A 15,136-nucleotide genomic window follows, 5' to 3' on the forward strand; every position below is an offset into this window, starting at 1 on the left:
GGCAAAGGGGAAGAGGGCCCTGCAAGGGGCCACCAAAGTCACTGTCCACCTGCCTTTTCATGGCGGGTTAACTGCCATGAAAGGGCCGGCGGAAAGGGACATCCTAATCCCTGTGGCGGTGCCTGAGCTGGCACCGGCCCATTGTAGGGAATAGGAGTCCAGCTCCTGCACTGATGGGATCCTTGATCCTGTCGGACGCAGCAGTCTTTCCCCCGCCAGCCGAGATCCAACCACCAGATTTAGTGCTCCGCTGTGGCACAAATACAAACAAGTAGTATCTTTTGCAAGACTTGTTCTTGAGGCCTCCTATATACATTTATTTGGGCAGATGACTGTATAATGAGTCATTCACACAATATATGTATTTTTTCAAAAATTACAATCCTTACACGTAGACATATCATGCAATTTTTTTTCTATATTTCCAGCTTGTTTTAATTTGAGGGGCTAATAATCCACACAAGGCCAGGATGTGCAACTTTGTGTGACTTTAGTTATTCTCAATGTATTTGGAACCCAAGGGGTCTTTGGGCTGTTTCACGTTGCTTCATCCACTTTTCCTACATTATCAGGATTGTGTACTAAGTTTCACAAAAGATTGTTGTCATCTTATGTATGCTTTAGCATCACAGAGGCCCTAATTACAAGGTAAGAGCTAAATGCTGATCCCGAGTATTTACCTCAGTAGATTCTAGCAGGTCAAACCTGCATAAATTATTGAGCTGACAGGCCTATCACAAATGTTAGCCATATGGTATTTGATGTGTTAAAAACGAAATCCCCTTGTTATGCCTCATTTACATGTTAAAAGCTCATAATGGGCGGTACTTACCATACATGCTAAATACTTTGTCCTTGGGTAATGATATTTACCAGTGATGGTAAATACCTAATTGTATTACACATATTGAGGGCCACAGTGTGGCTCTATGACATGTGAGAACTTGTGCAAAACTTTTGAAAATCTGTATCTTTGTTTCTAGACAATGACTCTGTTCTGTAGTGGAATTATTTTCAGGGTTGTTTTCTTGGGTACTAGTTTTACTCACAATCATGCAGGGTACCCATTCTTAATTATCTTCTAATGCTTCCCACTACACCTGCCCATTTTGTCAGTCTAAGTTGCAACCCATTTGTCCATGCCTGCACTCACTCATTCACCTGCCTTTCATTCAGCCACCCATCTATGCCTTCACTCACCCATGCATTTATCCAGCCATGCATAAAGCCTTCCCCTATTCATCTATCCATGCTTTCAGTTATCAATTTTTTTATCTAATCAATTACTCAGACCCTAGGATTTAAATATTCACATAAACACACACACAAAATCGGGCTCTCTAATGGAAAAATAAATATGTTCACTTATAAAGAGTAAGACCAATATAATTTGTCAATGCTTGTTTTCATCAGCCATCGGAAATACCCTCTTTCACTTCTTTTCGGACCGAAACCTGTTCAAAACATTTCTTTACAAATAACGCGATCAAAGTACAAACGAATTCTCAGATACTGGAGATGAAGTTAAATCACATTTGCAAATCCCAACTTTCCATAACATGTCACCTAGTTAAGCTCTTGAAAGGTGAATGAAATATTTGTAATGGTCTAAGTGATATTGTTTTGCAGATCAAACAAATGTTTATACATTTGTGGGTAGAGTGCTAATCTTATTGGTTCAATTGTATTAAAATATATCTGAAAGCAAGTCATTGCTTTAAGTCAAATGTATGTCCCTTTAAGGGCAGTATTGTTTCTGGTCATTCATTGTGAATAAGTCCATGCTGAAACATGCTTTTCTCACATCCCTTTCACAGGTTACTCCGAAGTGGAATACAACATTTGAATATTTGTGACTCCGATAAAGACACAGTAGCAAGCTAACATCCCCGTGTAGCTCTTGCAAATAATGAGGACTTGCTTGTCTTTGCCATTAATCATCTGCACCTTTATGGTTCATATGGGCCGTACCATATATTTTCAAAAAAAGACTGGCAAGCACATTGACAGCCTGAAGGTGCTCTCTGAAGAAGGCGGGAAGGTGCTGCAGCGCAGCAAACGTGGTTGGATGTGGAACCAATTCTTTTTGTTGGAGGAGTACACAGGTACAGACACGCAGTACGTGGGCAAGGTAAGAATTTGTCGCTTTTCATGCTAATGGCAATACCGTGTTTCATTAATTCAGGTTCTACAGAATCTGTATTACTCTGCTTTTTTTGTGACCTAGACTGTCAACTGCGTGTTTCTCACACAAAGTAAATTAAATTGACACTTGTAATCAGAGGTCGAAGTGGGAGGGATCTATTGAAAAAGTTACAGAATAATTTGTTCGTTTTAGTTATGTATCCGACCCCACCCACACATGCCCTGACCTGGCCTCGATTGTGCTCACAGCTTTAATTCTTTTTTTATATACTGTGGCCCACATTTAAAAAACATTTTGTGCTGTGTTTGGTTAGTACCAAGGCACAATTTTAGGCTGAATGCGATGGAGTGGTAGTTGGATAAACTGATCGTCCCAGTCAAAGTTTTCATCTCAGGATTTATTCTCGAATGGTAGCCAATCAGGAATTGTTTCTTCCAGGAATTCTACTGGGTCCAGTGGTTGTGGCTAGCAGGATCTGGTTTTTGTGTCTCTGGTGCACCTAAACAGCAGATTAGCCATCTATCCCTTGGAGAGTAGTTCCAGTCCTCTGTAGTTAGTAGTCAGGACGGTTCGATCTTCCAGCAGGACCTTCTTCTTCTTCAGCATTAGTTGATTTAGTGCACACTAAATCAAAATGGTAGAAGTCCAACAACTGGCATCAAATACTAGCTATAATGCTCTTTTAACTTATACAGCTTCTTTTGCCCTGGAAGTGTTAATTCTGTGCGAGGGTTTTCAGTCCTTATGACGCAAAAGAACTAAGACATATCAGTCTCGGTGCTAAGAGCTTTTCTAATCCCCAATGATTTATTTTACAAAGTTTCCAGGATGTCTGCCCCAATGATGCATCTCAGAATGCATGATTGTTGAAGATTGCCAGACTAAGTGGCTGCAGCTGTAATGGTGTGGGTGATTTTTCGATGCCCATGAGTCGTTTGTTAATGCCTGACTGTGGACCTTATATGGCAGTTAACGTTCATGACATGGACTTACTGGAAAGTTAAATAAACCAATAGGGTGAAATCAATTTTACTAATACTATTTTACACCCAGAGCACATGAAATGAAGCACTGAATGGCAGTGACACAGGGCACAGAGTCCAAATGCCAGCAATAATAGGATCCAAAATAACGCAAACAATTCAGGTGTGGCCTTATAGAAAAGGTAGATTTCCTCCACTTTGCTACAGGGGTCTTACAATGGCAGAGGAGGATCCTTTGCTGAATCGCAAGCTAATAAGAAGTGGTTACTAAGAAGCATCCCTCCTTTGAAAGTCTGAGACAAAGATTTTTTGCAGATGCTGGCTTGTGATAAGAGCAAAAGAGTGAGTGAACGTCATCTGAAGTGACTCAATTCCAAAAAAGTCTGATTTTATGTTCCAAAGTAGATTTTTTTTAAGAATGACTTTTAGAGTAGGATGAATTTTTTAACAAACAGTTCAAATCTGAACTCCTTACCGTGCAGAGTTTGCTATGTGCATTTAATATGTTTAAAGGTTGGTGCAGAGCCCCATGCATCTTTTGGATCTACTTCTGATCTAAACATACCAGCGTAAGGGACCTTCTTATCAAATGCACACAGTAGTCAACAAATTAAAATTAAAAATGAAAAATCCTGTATAGTCCTGTTTATATTTGCTTTCATGCAGAGCTCTAGTCACAAATGGTAACGTAAGTAGACAGAGTAAGTCGCTCTTTAACCCGTTCGGTGCGTCGGACGGCCCCTGGCCATCTGACTTCACAGAGGGCGTGTGCAGAGGACGGCCGGGGGCCGTCCAAACCATGCCCACTCAATAAATCACCCGTACCACGCGGAATTCGCACCGCGGTCAACGGGTTAAAGCCGGTGAATTTAACTTTATCCAGGAATCGTAGGGCCTCATGGACAAAAAATGCATTTGGTAAAATTTGCACTCTGACGTTTACTGAAAGCATATGTATTTTGCGAATGAACCTATGTACTAAGAGATAGGTTCACAAACTACAGAATCGTAGTGGGTTGCAATTTAACCTACTTCATTAATATTTATTGGGCAAATCACAAATTGTGGCCCACTACAATTGGTAACAATCACAGGGATGGTGGCCTGATAGGATCATCAAACCACCATATTTGTGATTGTTTTTGAAATAAAACAATCATTTGTTTTAATGTTGCCTATTATCCAAAAAGGAAAATGGTCTGAGTATAAAAAAAAAATTAAAAATGAAAAGTTTGGCAAACTGCCATCTCCTAAAAAATGCCCTCTCCTAAAAACGGGGTTTGTAGCATTCAGATAGGAGAAGGGTCAAATGGGCCCGTCCTCTGGTTTATGAATGGGTTACCATCTCCTCTGAGGCAGTGGTAAAATATTAATGTTTTGCACAAACCATTAATGCATAACATGAGGAATCAGTATTTAGAAGGGATGTCTTTAGTTTGTTTACTACATTTGACTATTCAGAAAACCTTTGCTGAATTGTTAAATGGGCTTAGGGATTGTGAATGCTCAAACCCTAGTACATGAGGCCTTTAGTTCACAAGAAAAAATTACTATGCTTCTTCTCCTAGAGAACAAATGGTACTTAAAAAGCAATCTATTAAAATCAATATTCTCTAATGTATGTGCATGTTATAATGCCATAAAATGTGAATACATTTTATTTCCTATGCTTATCTTTTATTAGATGAATTACTACAATTTCACTGTTTGAGATATGTGTTCAAATACTAAAACATTGTTATGTTCTGCTCTGTCTTTTCATGTCATGCCAACACAGTTCTTAAAGCAAATGCCAGGTTTTCTCTGTTATTTGCTCCTTATTCTAATGTGTTCCACTGTTGTCTATGAACACATTTTACCACTGTTTCTAGAAGCAGGAAACCTCAATAGTTTGCATGAGAAAATGTCAGATGTGAGAATAACATATTACAGAAACTGAATTATATTGATAATTAAAATTCATATTCACGTATAGATGTAACAGTTAGGGAACACAAAAATCTTGAAATCTAATTTCTTAATATATATAATTTGAAATTATCTTTTTCAACTGACAAGCAGCATATGTATGTTAGCTGGATACATATCTCTCTCTATAATTTATATCATCTAGCAGTAAACCATTTATTTGTGTCTGTGAACATATATTTTACATTACACAAAATACTGGCTATGCTATGCCAGATGCCCCTTCAGCACTCATTCTCAGTCACCTCTACCAGTTTGCCTTCATATAGCTACAACTTTCTGGTTTGTTTGTGGTCTTTTCCTTTGAATAACACAAGCCCATGGCATGTATGTTTATCTTGGTGTATTTGTTCATCCTGATGTCCGAGATGAAAAGCATTGTTAGTGGTAGCAGCAAATTTCCAATATCTCCCGGCACATTACATATTGTCAAAGTACAAGGCGCAGGCAGTAAGCTATCCAATGATGAATTTATTGTAGACACTTCTTATTAGGCCTCACCCACACGCTTGGCCAGAAGCAGGACCACCCACTTCAGCATCCAACTGTCAAGTACCCCCCTTCCTGAGCCAACACACATTCCATGGTGATGATGGTACCAGGTTAGGGAATCTCACATCATCACCTGGATACCAAGGTTCAGAACACCACATGACCTCCTTCAACCTAACCAACCCTCAGTATGCTAAAACAGTTACTTATATACAAATGACAGACAAAGTGTAGAGAAGAAAAAAATAAGATGTGATGTATCCCCTAAAGTTAAGCAACAAAAGACTACACAACTAATTACAAGTAGATACACATCCATAATCACTTAGTCATATAGGCTTTCCTCAAGCCGGTTGAGGTCTCACATTATGATTCATCAGAGATGCCTGAACCTTTTGAGATCTCCCAGGAACTTGCAAGGACCAAATCCTGTGTTTCACTTGCAGATCGAAAAGTGAGCCACCCAAAAGTGAGTCACGCGAGTCCTTCTACACAGAAAAAATGTGGCTACCATATCCCGTGTGCACTTGTTTTACAGCATTTTGAAACCATTTCACTAATTTGAATGGTTGACTTAATTCAGACTGCTTCCCTTCTAAGCGTGGAGATTTGATTTTAACCCATTCTCTCACTTGTACCGCAGTCTCCTTTTCATCTTTTCTCTCGTAATAGAGTTTTTTCCTGCCTGTTCCTTCTTCAGACTCTCACTCTCTCTCCATCCTCCAACAATACCAACCTTTTCATCCATATTCTCCCTATATCAGTTACTCACCCAGGAACAGTCTCACAACATGGAACCCTCCCCTTAAACAATTGAAAAGAAGAGACTCCCCTTTGTGGAGTGCAGTATTAAATGATATTCTCACACTTTTCTTGTTTTTTCACTTTCCCTTTCAAGCCCACACACCCAGGACTGCTGAAGGTTTTCCGTAAGCACTTTAATGAAGCACTCCACAACCCCATTGGTTTCTGGGTGGTAAAATGCTGCCTACTTGTGCTTGATCCCTCTATTCCTCAAAAAGGTCTCCACAACTTCAGAGGCTAATTGGATGCTGTTATCAGTGAGCACAGAGGAAAAAAAACTCTCCCTCTCAAAAAGTTCCTCCAGAAACTTTAATACCTATATGAACTCTACCGGGTTTACAGTCTTGATTTCTGGCCACCAAGGATGCTTCTCAATACACACCATGACATACCTTTCACACGATTTTACCCTGACAGGACCTAAAATGTCTAATGCCACATCACACCAAGCCCCGGCACACTCTTATGTTATAACCATAGACTGAGTTCTACATTTAAGTACTTTATCACATTTTACACGCTCTAAACAGTTTCACACATCCCTCTCAATCAACAAATCCATTGCAGGCCACCAAGAATTCTCATAAACTCTCTCCTTTTTCTTTGAAATGCCCATATAGCTAGTTTGAGCACACTCCACCAACGTTTCCCTGATATTACACTGTGGAACCAACTTGTTACCTTTTAACAGCAACTCATTGATAGCACACAATTCGTCTTTTACCTGCCAATACTGCAGGGGGCATATTAACAAGGAACAGGGAAAATTAACGCTAAGGGCGCTTAGCGTTAATTTTTTTAACGCCTGCTATCGCTGGATAATATCACCTGGTTATCGCGTTATTAACAACACTACCGCCTAGGTGATAAAAAATCCAGCGATAGCAGCATTTTGGGAGGTTATCGTTAGTAATGCAGTGATAAAACTACAAGGATAGGGATATCCTTGTTGATAGCCCATGGTGGACTTGACCATGTAATCCACCTCCCATTGGATTACATGGCTAAGTCAGAAAATTAGCAGACGGAAAAAAGCTGCGTTAACCGTGGTTAGCGCTGCTTTTTTTGTCTCTAACAGGGTTAGTGTGAAGCTTGATAATAGGAGAAATGTCGCTTAGCGACATTTCTCCTATTATTTTGCTCTGGAACGCCCACTTTGCACCTCATTAGAAATGCAAAGGGAAGCATAGTGAAAAAGGGTGCTAACATGCGATTTTGCATGTTAGCACCCTGTTGTTGATATAGCGATATTTTTATCTCCACTTCTTTGGCTTTTAAAGCCAAAAAGCGGAAATAAAGCCCTTGTTAATATGCCCCTAGAATTTTCTGATCACACCTCCCTTTGGAACACCAACCACCCAAAATCATATACACCATCTTCTGCAATATCTCATATTTCTAGAGTTCCTTCTCCCATTCGGACTCCTGGATGACCCTTTCAATCACCAGATAAACCTTCCCATCTTCATTGAAATCTTATCCTACAAAATAATCTCTATCCTCTACACCATCATCTTCCTGCGAGTAACACACCCTCGAGAAACAGTCAGCTTGAATGTTGCATAATCCAGGGACACAAGACACTTCAAAATTATACTCTTGAAGAGCAACCATCCATTTATGGATGCGATGAGAGGCCAAGGCAATTCCTTTCTTTGAGAACACTACTTTTAAAGATTTGTGATTAGTTTTGACCACAAACTTAGGTCCCCAAAGTAATTTCCTGAGTAATTGATCTCAGCACCCCTTAAACCTCTTGAAATAAAAATGATGATTCTGTCAAGACTGCCAACCCTCTGAATTAAAACTGCCGCCAATCCTCTTGAAATGGCATCAGTCATAACCAGAGTCAAAATTGCCCAACTCAGATGCACCTTAATGTCCTTAAACTCTTCCTCAGACTTTCTACACCACACAAATTACTAGTCAAGTAAAGCCATCATGCACGTGGTTTTTTTCTACACTAATTTGTCATAAAACTCACACATCCCCAGAAATTTCACTCACTCATCTTTGTCCTGAAGAGGGGGTAGATTTTTGATGGCACACACTAACGGATTTTTTGGCTTAATCCCATGATTAGGTGGCCCAAATAATCTATTTCAGACTAATTAAATGTACACTTCTCAGTTTTTAATGTTACACAACCTTTCATTGCGCTCTCCCTGATCAGTCGCATACACAAGTATATCATCCTTGTAAACCTTTACCCCTTGGACACCTTTCAGAATCACCTCCATGGCTCTTTGAAAAACTGATGCTGTGGAAACCAACCCACATGGCATCCTGAGAAATTTGAAGGTGCTAGGGAGATTTACCAAAGTCATGAGTTCCTGGGAAGAAGAGTAAGCTTAATCTGTTGATAAGTCAACATGAGATCGAGAGAGGAAAAATGTTTGGCACCCTTTAGGTACCATAACATGTCATTAATATTTGGAAGCGGGCAATTGTGCACAACAACCAACTTATTTACTTCTCTCAGGTCCATGCAAAGCCTTGCCTCGCCATTGGCTTTGCGTGCAATCCAAACACCACTGGTGCGACCCACTCTGATGCTTCAACAGCTCGGATGATCACATTATCTACCAAAATATCCAATTCCACTTTCATGCTTTCCCTTACTAGCATTTGGACACAAGGCCTCTTGGCAGCTTTTACAATGCATCAGTTTTCAACTTTACCAAGTGCATATCTTCCTTGAGACAACCCAAAACTTTCCTGAAGCCTCTGTAAACTTTTCCACCCAAGCATCAACTCTATTTATAATTGTCCCTCCTATAGGAGCATCTCTGATCCTCACCAGGGGATACCTATTAGGGTTAATTAATACATTATGTTGGTGCAACCAACTAATGAGGGAATCCCCCTTAATCGAAACATATATTTTACCAGGTATCATACTGCCTTTAAACTCTATAGTTCCCCAAATGTACCCGAGTACCTTAATTGGTTCACCCCCATACCCTCTGAGTCTCACAAGCAGTTCTACTAACTTTTCCTTATTTGTCAGATGCCGTTTATAGAACGTCTTTGGAAAAAGCGTTATCTTTACACCGGGGTCAAACAAGACTTTGTCAGGTTTGACATTAACAAGAATATTTTCAAAGTGGCTATCAGGCACACCAACCTTTGCCATCAACATTGTCATTATCATCATCATTAGCACACCCAACCTCACGTACTTTCTTTGTTTTGTTGGCAGATCAGCAATCTTTTGCAAAATGGCCCTTCCTTCCACAAACGTTGCACATAATCTTCCACCGGGACAATATTTTGAATTGGCCAAGTGGCCAGCATTCCCAGATCTGAAACACTTCCCCGCAAAGGTTTTAGTGGTCTTAGTTACAGGGTTATTGACGTATTTTTAACAGATTTATCTTGCACCAATTTTACCGAAGGACTATTAGTTTTCCCAGTGCTATCATTGCTATTTCTAATGATCTCCAGGCATGCCTTGGAATGTTGATGCGTCTTCGCAATTGTGTGTACTTCTTGCAAAGAAGGATTGTCCTTCTGCCACATGCTTTCCTTTGCTTTTTCCAAGAAACACCCCAACATAAGCAGATCCATCGGGCGTTCTCCACTGGTCCCTTCAAAATTACACGTTAAAGCCAAACTGAAAAGCTCTCACATACTGCTCCACAGACTTGCCTAGCCTTTGCATCAACTTCCCAAATTGATAACATTCAAGTACTGTGCTCAATTCAGGAAGATAATGCTAGTCAGAGTTTCTAAGAAAAACGTCAAATTTGTAAAGTTTGTGGCATCAGAATCTGACAGATCTGGAAGGTGGTCCAATACTTCTTGACCCTTCGTACCCAATCAACGCATAAGAAACACCAATTTGCGTTCAGCGCTAAGTGATGTCCCACATACTCTGGCATAGGGACTGAACACCTTCTTCCATTTTAACCATGAAACCGGTTGATCACCAAGTGACGCAAGAAAAAATAGTAGTGGTGTGAGGTTCTGCATGGTGCAGACTAATAATTATTGCATCAAGTATTTAACCACTACAACAGTTAGAAGTTTATGGGATCCCTGGCTCAAAATCATGCAAGGCAAAACATTAGATTTAGCTGTCAGAAAAATAGAACAGTTTGCACCATTGAAGGTGTGTTCTCTTCTTTATGCTCTATCAACGTGCAAAACACCTCACCAGGGCAGAGCTGTAAAGTTCATAGTACAGCTCAAGCCTGACCTACACAGATATTTTGGCTCAGCGCTCAGAAGTTCAGCCCTCTCAACTCCGAAGCACAGCCCTCCAGTTCACCCAACAACCGTAACCACCTGAGGTCACACACTGAATTGATGCCATCAAGTTATGCTCCTTAAGACTGCCCCTCTGTGAAATATTGCATAATTACCCATAAACAGCGGACCACATCCAATGAAAAAGGGGCTAGTAAAGAGGTAGCTAGCAATCACGCTGCCTCCAATGTCCGCAAGCCTAGAGATGTTGCCGAATGACCGCCCTTTCAAACATCAGAAGATTGACTGAAGGGAACTGCGCACTGCCTCCAATGAAAATAGAGTATATTAAGAAGTTCCTAAGCAACTACTCCGTCTCCAATGTCTGCGAGCCAAGAGAGGTTGACAGGTGACTGCACATAGAAACGTCACAGCGCGTCTCCAACAGCACCTCCTTTTGAAGATTGCAGCGGACGTGCAGAGTAGCTTTTAAAGTGCAGAAGTCATGTTCATGCTCCTGCCCTCAAGCTGACTGCTTTCCTGGCTCATAAGCTGCTTTTCTAATTATCGTTGAACGCACCTTAAATGTCCATGTAAGCCAAGTGGTGAAAGCGGCACCAATATCAGAAAAAATTTCAGGAAGTACAGCAGCTGGCGAGTTTGCACTCAATAGCAGTTCAATTGTGTTGAGATCCAATGATGAACAAAGTCCCATGCTGTAGGTATCTAGATCCACAAAGCGCTTGTCACCAAATGTAAAAGTACAAGGTGGAGGCAGCAAGTTATCCAACAATTAATTTATTGTAGACACTTCTTATTAGGCCTCCACCACATGCACGGCCAAAAGCAGGGCCACCCACTTCAGCATCCAACCATCAAGTTCCCACCTTCCAGAGCCACCGCACATTCCATGGTGATGATGGTACCTGCTCAGAGAATCCTGCATCCTCACCTTAATACTAAGGTACAGAACACCACACATCTCCTTTCTGTTTATGGCTGGAATGTTTTTGTGCAGAAGAATTTTAAGGATTTTTGTACATTTATGTTTTTGTGCATTATTTGTAATGTGCAAAATTTCGTGTTTCACCCGATCACACTTGTACACATTGATATAATACTAATGTCTTTATAAACAATTTCCTACTATGGATAAAAGTGTTTTCCTGACCCTTGTTAACTAGGCCTCAATTTGGGCCTGGCAGCCACCTTGCGAAAAGTGGATGTCTTTGTCATCTGATTTGGTTTGTTTCCATGATGACTAAACATTATCCCCCTAAAATGTCTGGTGTTCGTCCAAATTTCCATAATATAATGAAACATTAATATAGAAACAAGGGATGTCATGCCTCAAACTGTTATTCTGCTTGTGGAAAGCAGGAAGGAGGTCTATTTCTACTTTCTGCTAAGCACACATTTGTAATCCATTGATATGCATTTTTGTATTTCAGAAAAAAAATCAAATATAAAGCTGATCTATGAAAGATGTATTTATTATTAGATTTTCACAAACAGTTTTATGCGTTTCTTTAAAAACCGAAACCAATTATTCTTGTAAATCCACAGCCATTGTACCAAGACAACATTGCCAGATATAGATTACAATTTAATATTGTCTTTGATAAATGAATGAGAACAGTTTCAATGTTGTTTTGTGCACAGCCATGATGTATAGTAATTAGAGATGATTAATTTCCAAACTTTTATTTAAAATATCAGCAATTAGGGATGAATCTGGTAATGATTAAGCCTACACAAAATGATTCCTATCAATATGTGCTCATCCGATCTCACCTACATGCATTAAAGTAAATTAGAGAGTTAGGTTCTGTTTATTAACATTGATGTGTCTATTGATATTCACTTCATTATATGCTCTCGCTGCTGCATTGTATGCAGGTAATTCAATATTACTTCTGCCATCTGTTAACATTTGAATGGAATAGTCCTCTGTTCCTGTTTAGGAATGCACTTTAGAGTGTGTTGGACTTGACATTTTTGGCAGGTTTATCCCCTGACTTTTTGCTTTTAGACCTCCTATTTTTTACTTTGATTTTTCTGGTTTAGTGTTTCTGCACTTTTTTTCACTGCTATTCAGTGCTAAAGTGCAAGTTCCCCTACTGTAAAATGTATATGATTGGTTTTCCATACTTGGTATATTTGATTTACTGGTAAGTCCCTAGTAAAGTGCACTGAGTGTGCCAGGGCCTGTAACTCAAATGCTACTAGTGGGCCAGCAGCACTGGTTGCGCCACTCACACAAGTAGCCTTTTTCAACTGTGACTCAAACTTGTCACTGCAGTGTCTGTGCGTAGTTTTAACTGTCATGTCGACCTGGCAAATGCACCCACTTGCCAGGCCCTAACCTTTTCTTGACCTACATGTAATTCATCCTAAGATAGGCCCAAGGGCGCCCCAGGGGCAGGGTGCAGTGTATGTAAAAGGTAGGATATGTAGTAGTGTGTGTTACATGTCCTGATGAAATACTATGCCTTTCATTTTTCACTATTGAAAGGCTGTCTTTCCCATAGGTGATCAGTGGAGATGCCTTGTAACATATTACAAGTGTTACTTCCAATTGTGAAAAGGTAGAGAAATGGAGTTTAGGTTGCCTGAGCTCAGAATTTAGTAACACATCTTTTAGTAAAGGTGGTTTTTAAATTTTGTGTTTGAAAATGTCACATTTAGAAAGCGGGTATTTTCCTGTTGAGCCATCATTTATACCTCAGCCTGTTTGGGTATTCACCGTCTAGTTTTGAAGTGACAGGACCTTGGGATGTGCATTCACTCTAGACAGTCACAAGGTGGGTTGAGGTGCACCCTTTCTTTCCTGGGTGACTCATAGCCAGGTTGAATAGACCTTTCTGCATTGAGAGTGGTCAGAGAACTTTTCACTGGCTCCGGAATAGGCTGTGTCTATTCTGCACATTGCTGTCTCCACCTTCTGTAGTGAAACTGGACTAGAGAGGACTGAACTGGGTTCTACTGAGCAAGAGGGATCAAACCTTCAAAGGGAAAAGTAGTATAAATATTGGGGTCCTGACCCCAGAACTTTCGAAGAGTTTTGGACTAAGGATCCTGCCAAGAAGAAGAGGTGGAAGAGCTACCTGGAAGAGTACTGCCCCTTTGCTGTTTGTTGCTTTGTTGGGTTTGCATGCAGTTGCAGCTTTTGTCTTGATCATTGAAAGGACTCGAGGGAACTTTCTTTAATCCTACTGTCAAAAGTTTCTCCAAGGGCTTGAAGTAGAGCTTTCCTCCTGTTGGAAGTCTCAGGAACATCAAAGATTTCATGATCCTCTGGGTACCCGCATCTGGAGCTGCTTGTTTCAGCAGCCACATTTGAAAAAGCAGCTTGATGCCATCAAAGACACCACTGGGTAGAAAAGAAAAAGACACACAGATGATGGACAGAATGCAGAGCAAATCAAACATTCACCCCCAGTCAATAGATCTGGGTTAAATCTATCATTCTTTTGCACACCATGCCGCCCCAGTTTAGACCCAGCCATATGTAAATCAGTCTTGAGCCTGTGTCTCATGGAAACAGTCTAGACCGAACTGCCTAGGACTGGACTGGAAACAAGCATCCTGGGTCCGGTCGGGGAAACACCCCATATCAGCCAGGCTAGCTTGAATCCAGTGGCACTGTGAACCCAGGACCAATGTCTGGGCATATCCGGTGCTCTTAGGGTGAGAAAGCAAAAGATACGCAGATGATGGTCCGAATGTAGAGCAAATCAAACATTCACCCCCTTTTTGTGGATCAAGGATGCCGCTGCCTGTTGGCACTGCCCCGCTTTGCACCACAACCCTGGTCTCACAATGACACTACCCGAAACCGCCACTGAGCCTCTGCTTGCACGTGACCTGAGGGCACTGCACTCCGCACCACCTTGCTTCACATTAAGTCCCTAGCATCCCCAACAACGCCACTCCACTCCAACATCAACGCTGCTGCCTGCACTGTGGCCTGGGGGCACCACTCGTATGTTTCTCATTGCACTGCCCCATACCACACCACAGCCTTGGCTTACCGAGGCCGGCGCCATCGACTCCTGATTTTCTACCAATGACAGCGCTTCAGCAATGATGATGTAGCTGCTTGCACTGCTGCCTTGGTCTCACCTTTGCCGATGAACACTGTCCCTGAGCCACTGCCTGCACTACAACCTAAGGGCACTGCATGCCGCACAGCTCCACTTCGAATGCCAGCCCTGACGACAGTGCTCCTGACCTCAACCTCACGAAGTTTGATCTGCCACGCATGCAACTTCAATGGCCCAACGACTTCTGCACTGACTTCTGGAACTGACAACGCCACCTCTTTGGAACTCTTCACAAGGTCTGTGATGCCCTTAGTTGCCAAGATACTGTTTGAGGGTCTTCCAGACACCCCAGATGTCCCACGACGCAGCATTCAGCCTGATCTGTTGGATTTGTTTGTTCAGACGCTGTGATAGCCCTGGACTGAGCTATCAACTTCAAGGTAATGTATTCTAAGTCTATTTTTGCAATATTCCTCTTTTGATTACTGAATGTTGGATTTCTATTG

The 15,136-nt window shown here is 41.2% G+C and overlaps 1 protein-coding gene across 1 annotated transcript in view; it reads left to right on the forward strand.

Moving 5' to 3' along the window:
- LOC147722670 (cadherin-9-like) overlaps positions 1-15,136 on the forward strand; it is a 976,253-nt gene that overhangs the window by 226,327 nt on the left and 734,790 nt on the right. The window contains exon 2 of the mRNA XM_086965167.1: positions 1,818-2,131. Coding sequence (XP_086821293.1) covers positions 1,910-2,131 — 222 coding nt within the window. The 5' untranslated portion in view covers positions 1,818-1,909. The remainder of the gene's footprint in view (positions 1-1,817; positions 2,132-15,136) is intronic.

Source organism: Lissotriton vulgaris, chromosome 4_1 (assembly GCF_964263255.1).
Source record: "Lissotriton vulgaris chromosome 4_1, aLisVul1.2, whole genome shotgun sequence".
Classification (NCBI taxonomy): domain Eukaryota; kingdom Metazoa; phylum Chordata; class Amphibia; order Caudata; family Salamandridae; genus Lissotriton; species Lissotriton vulgaris.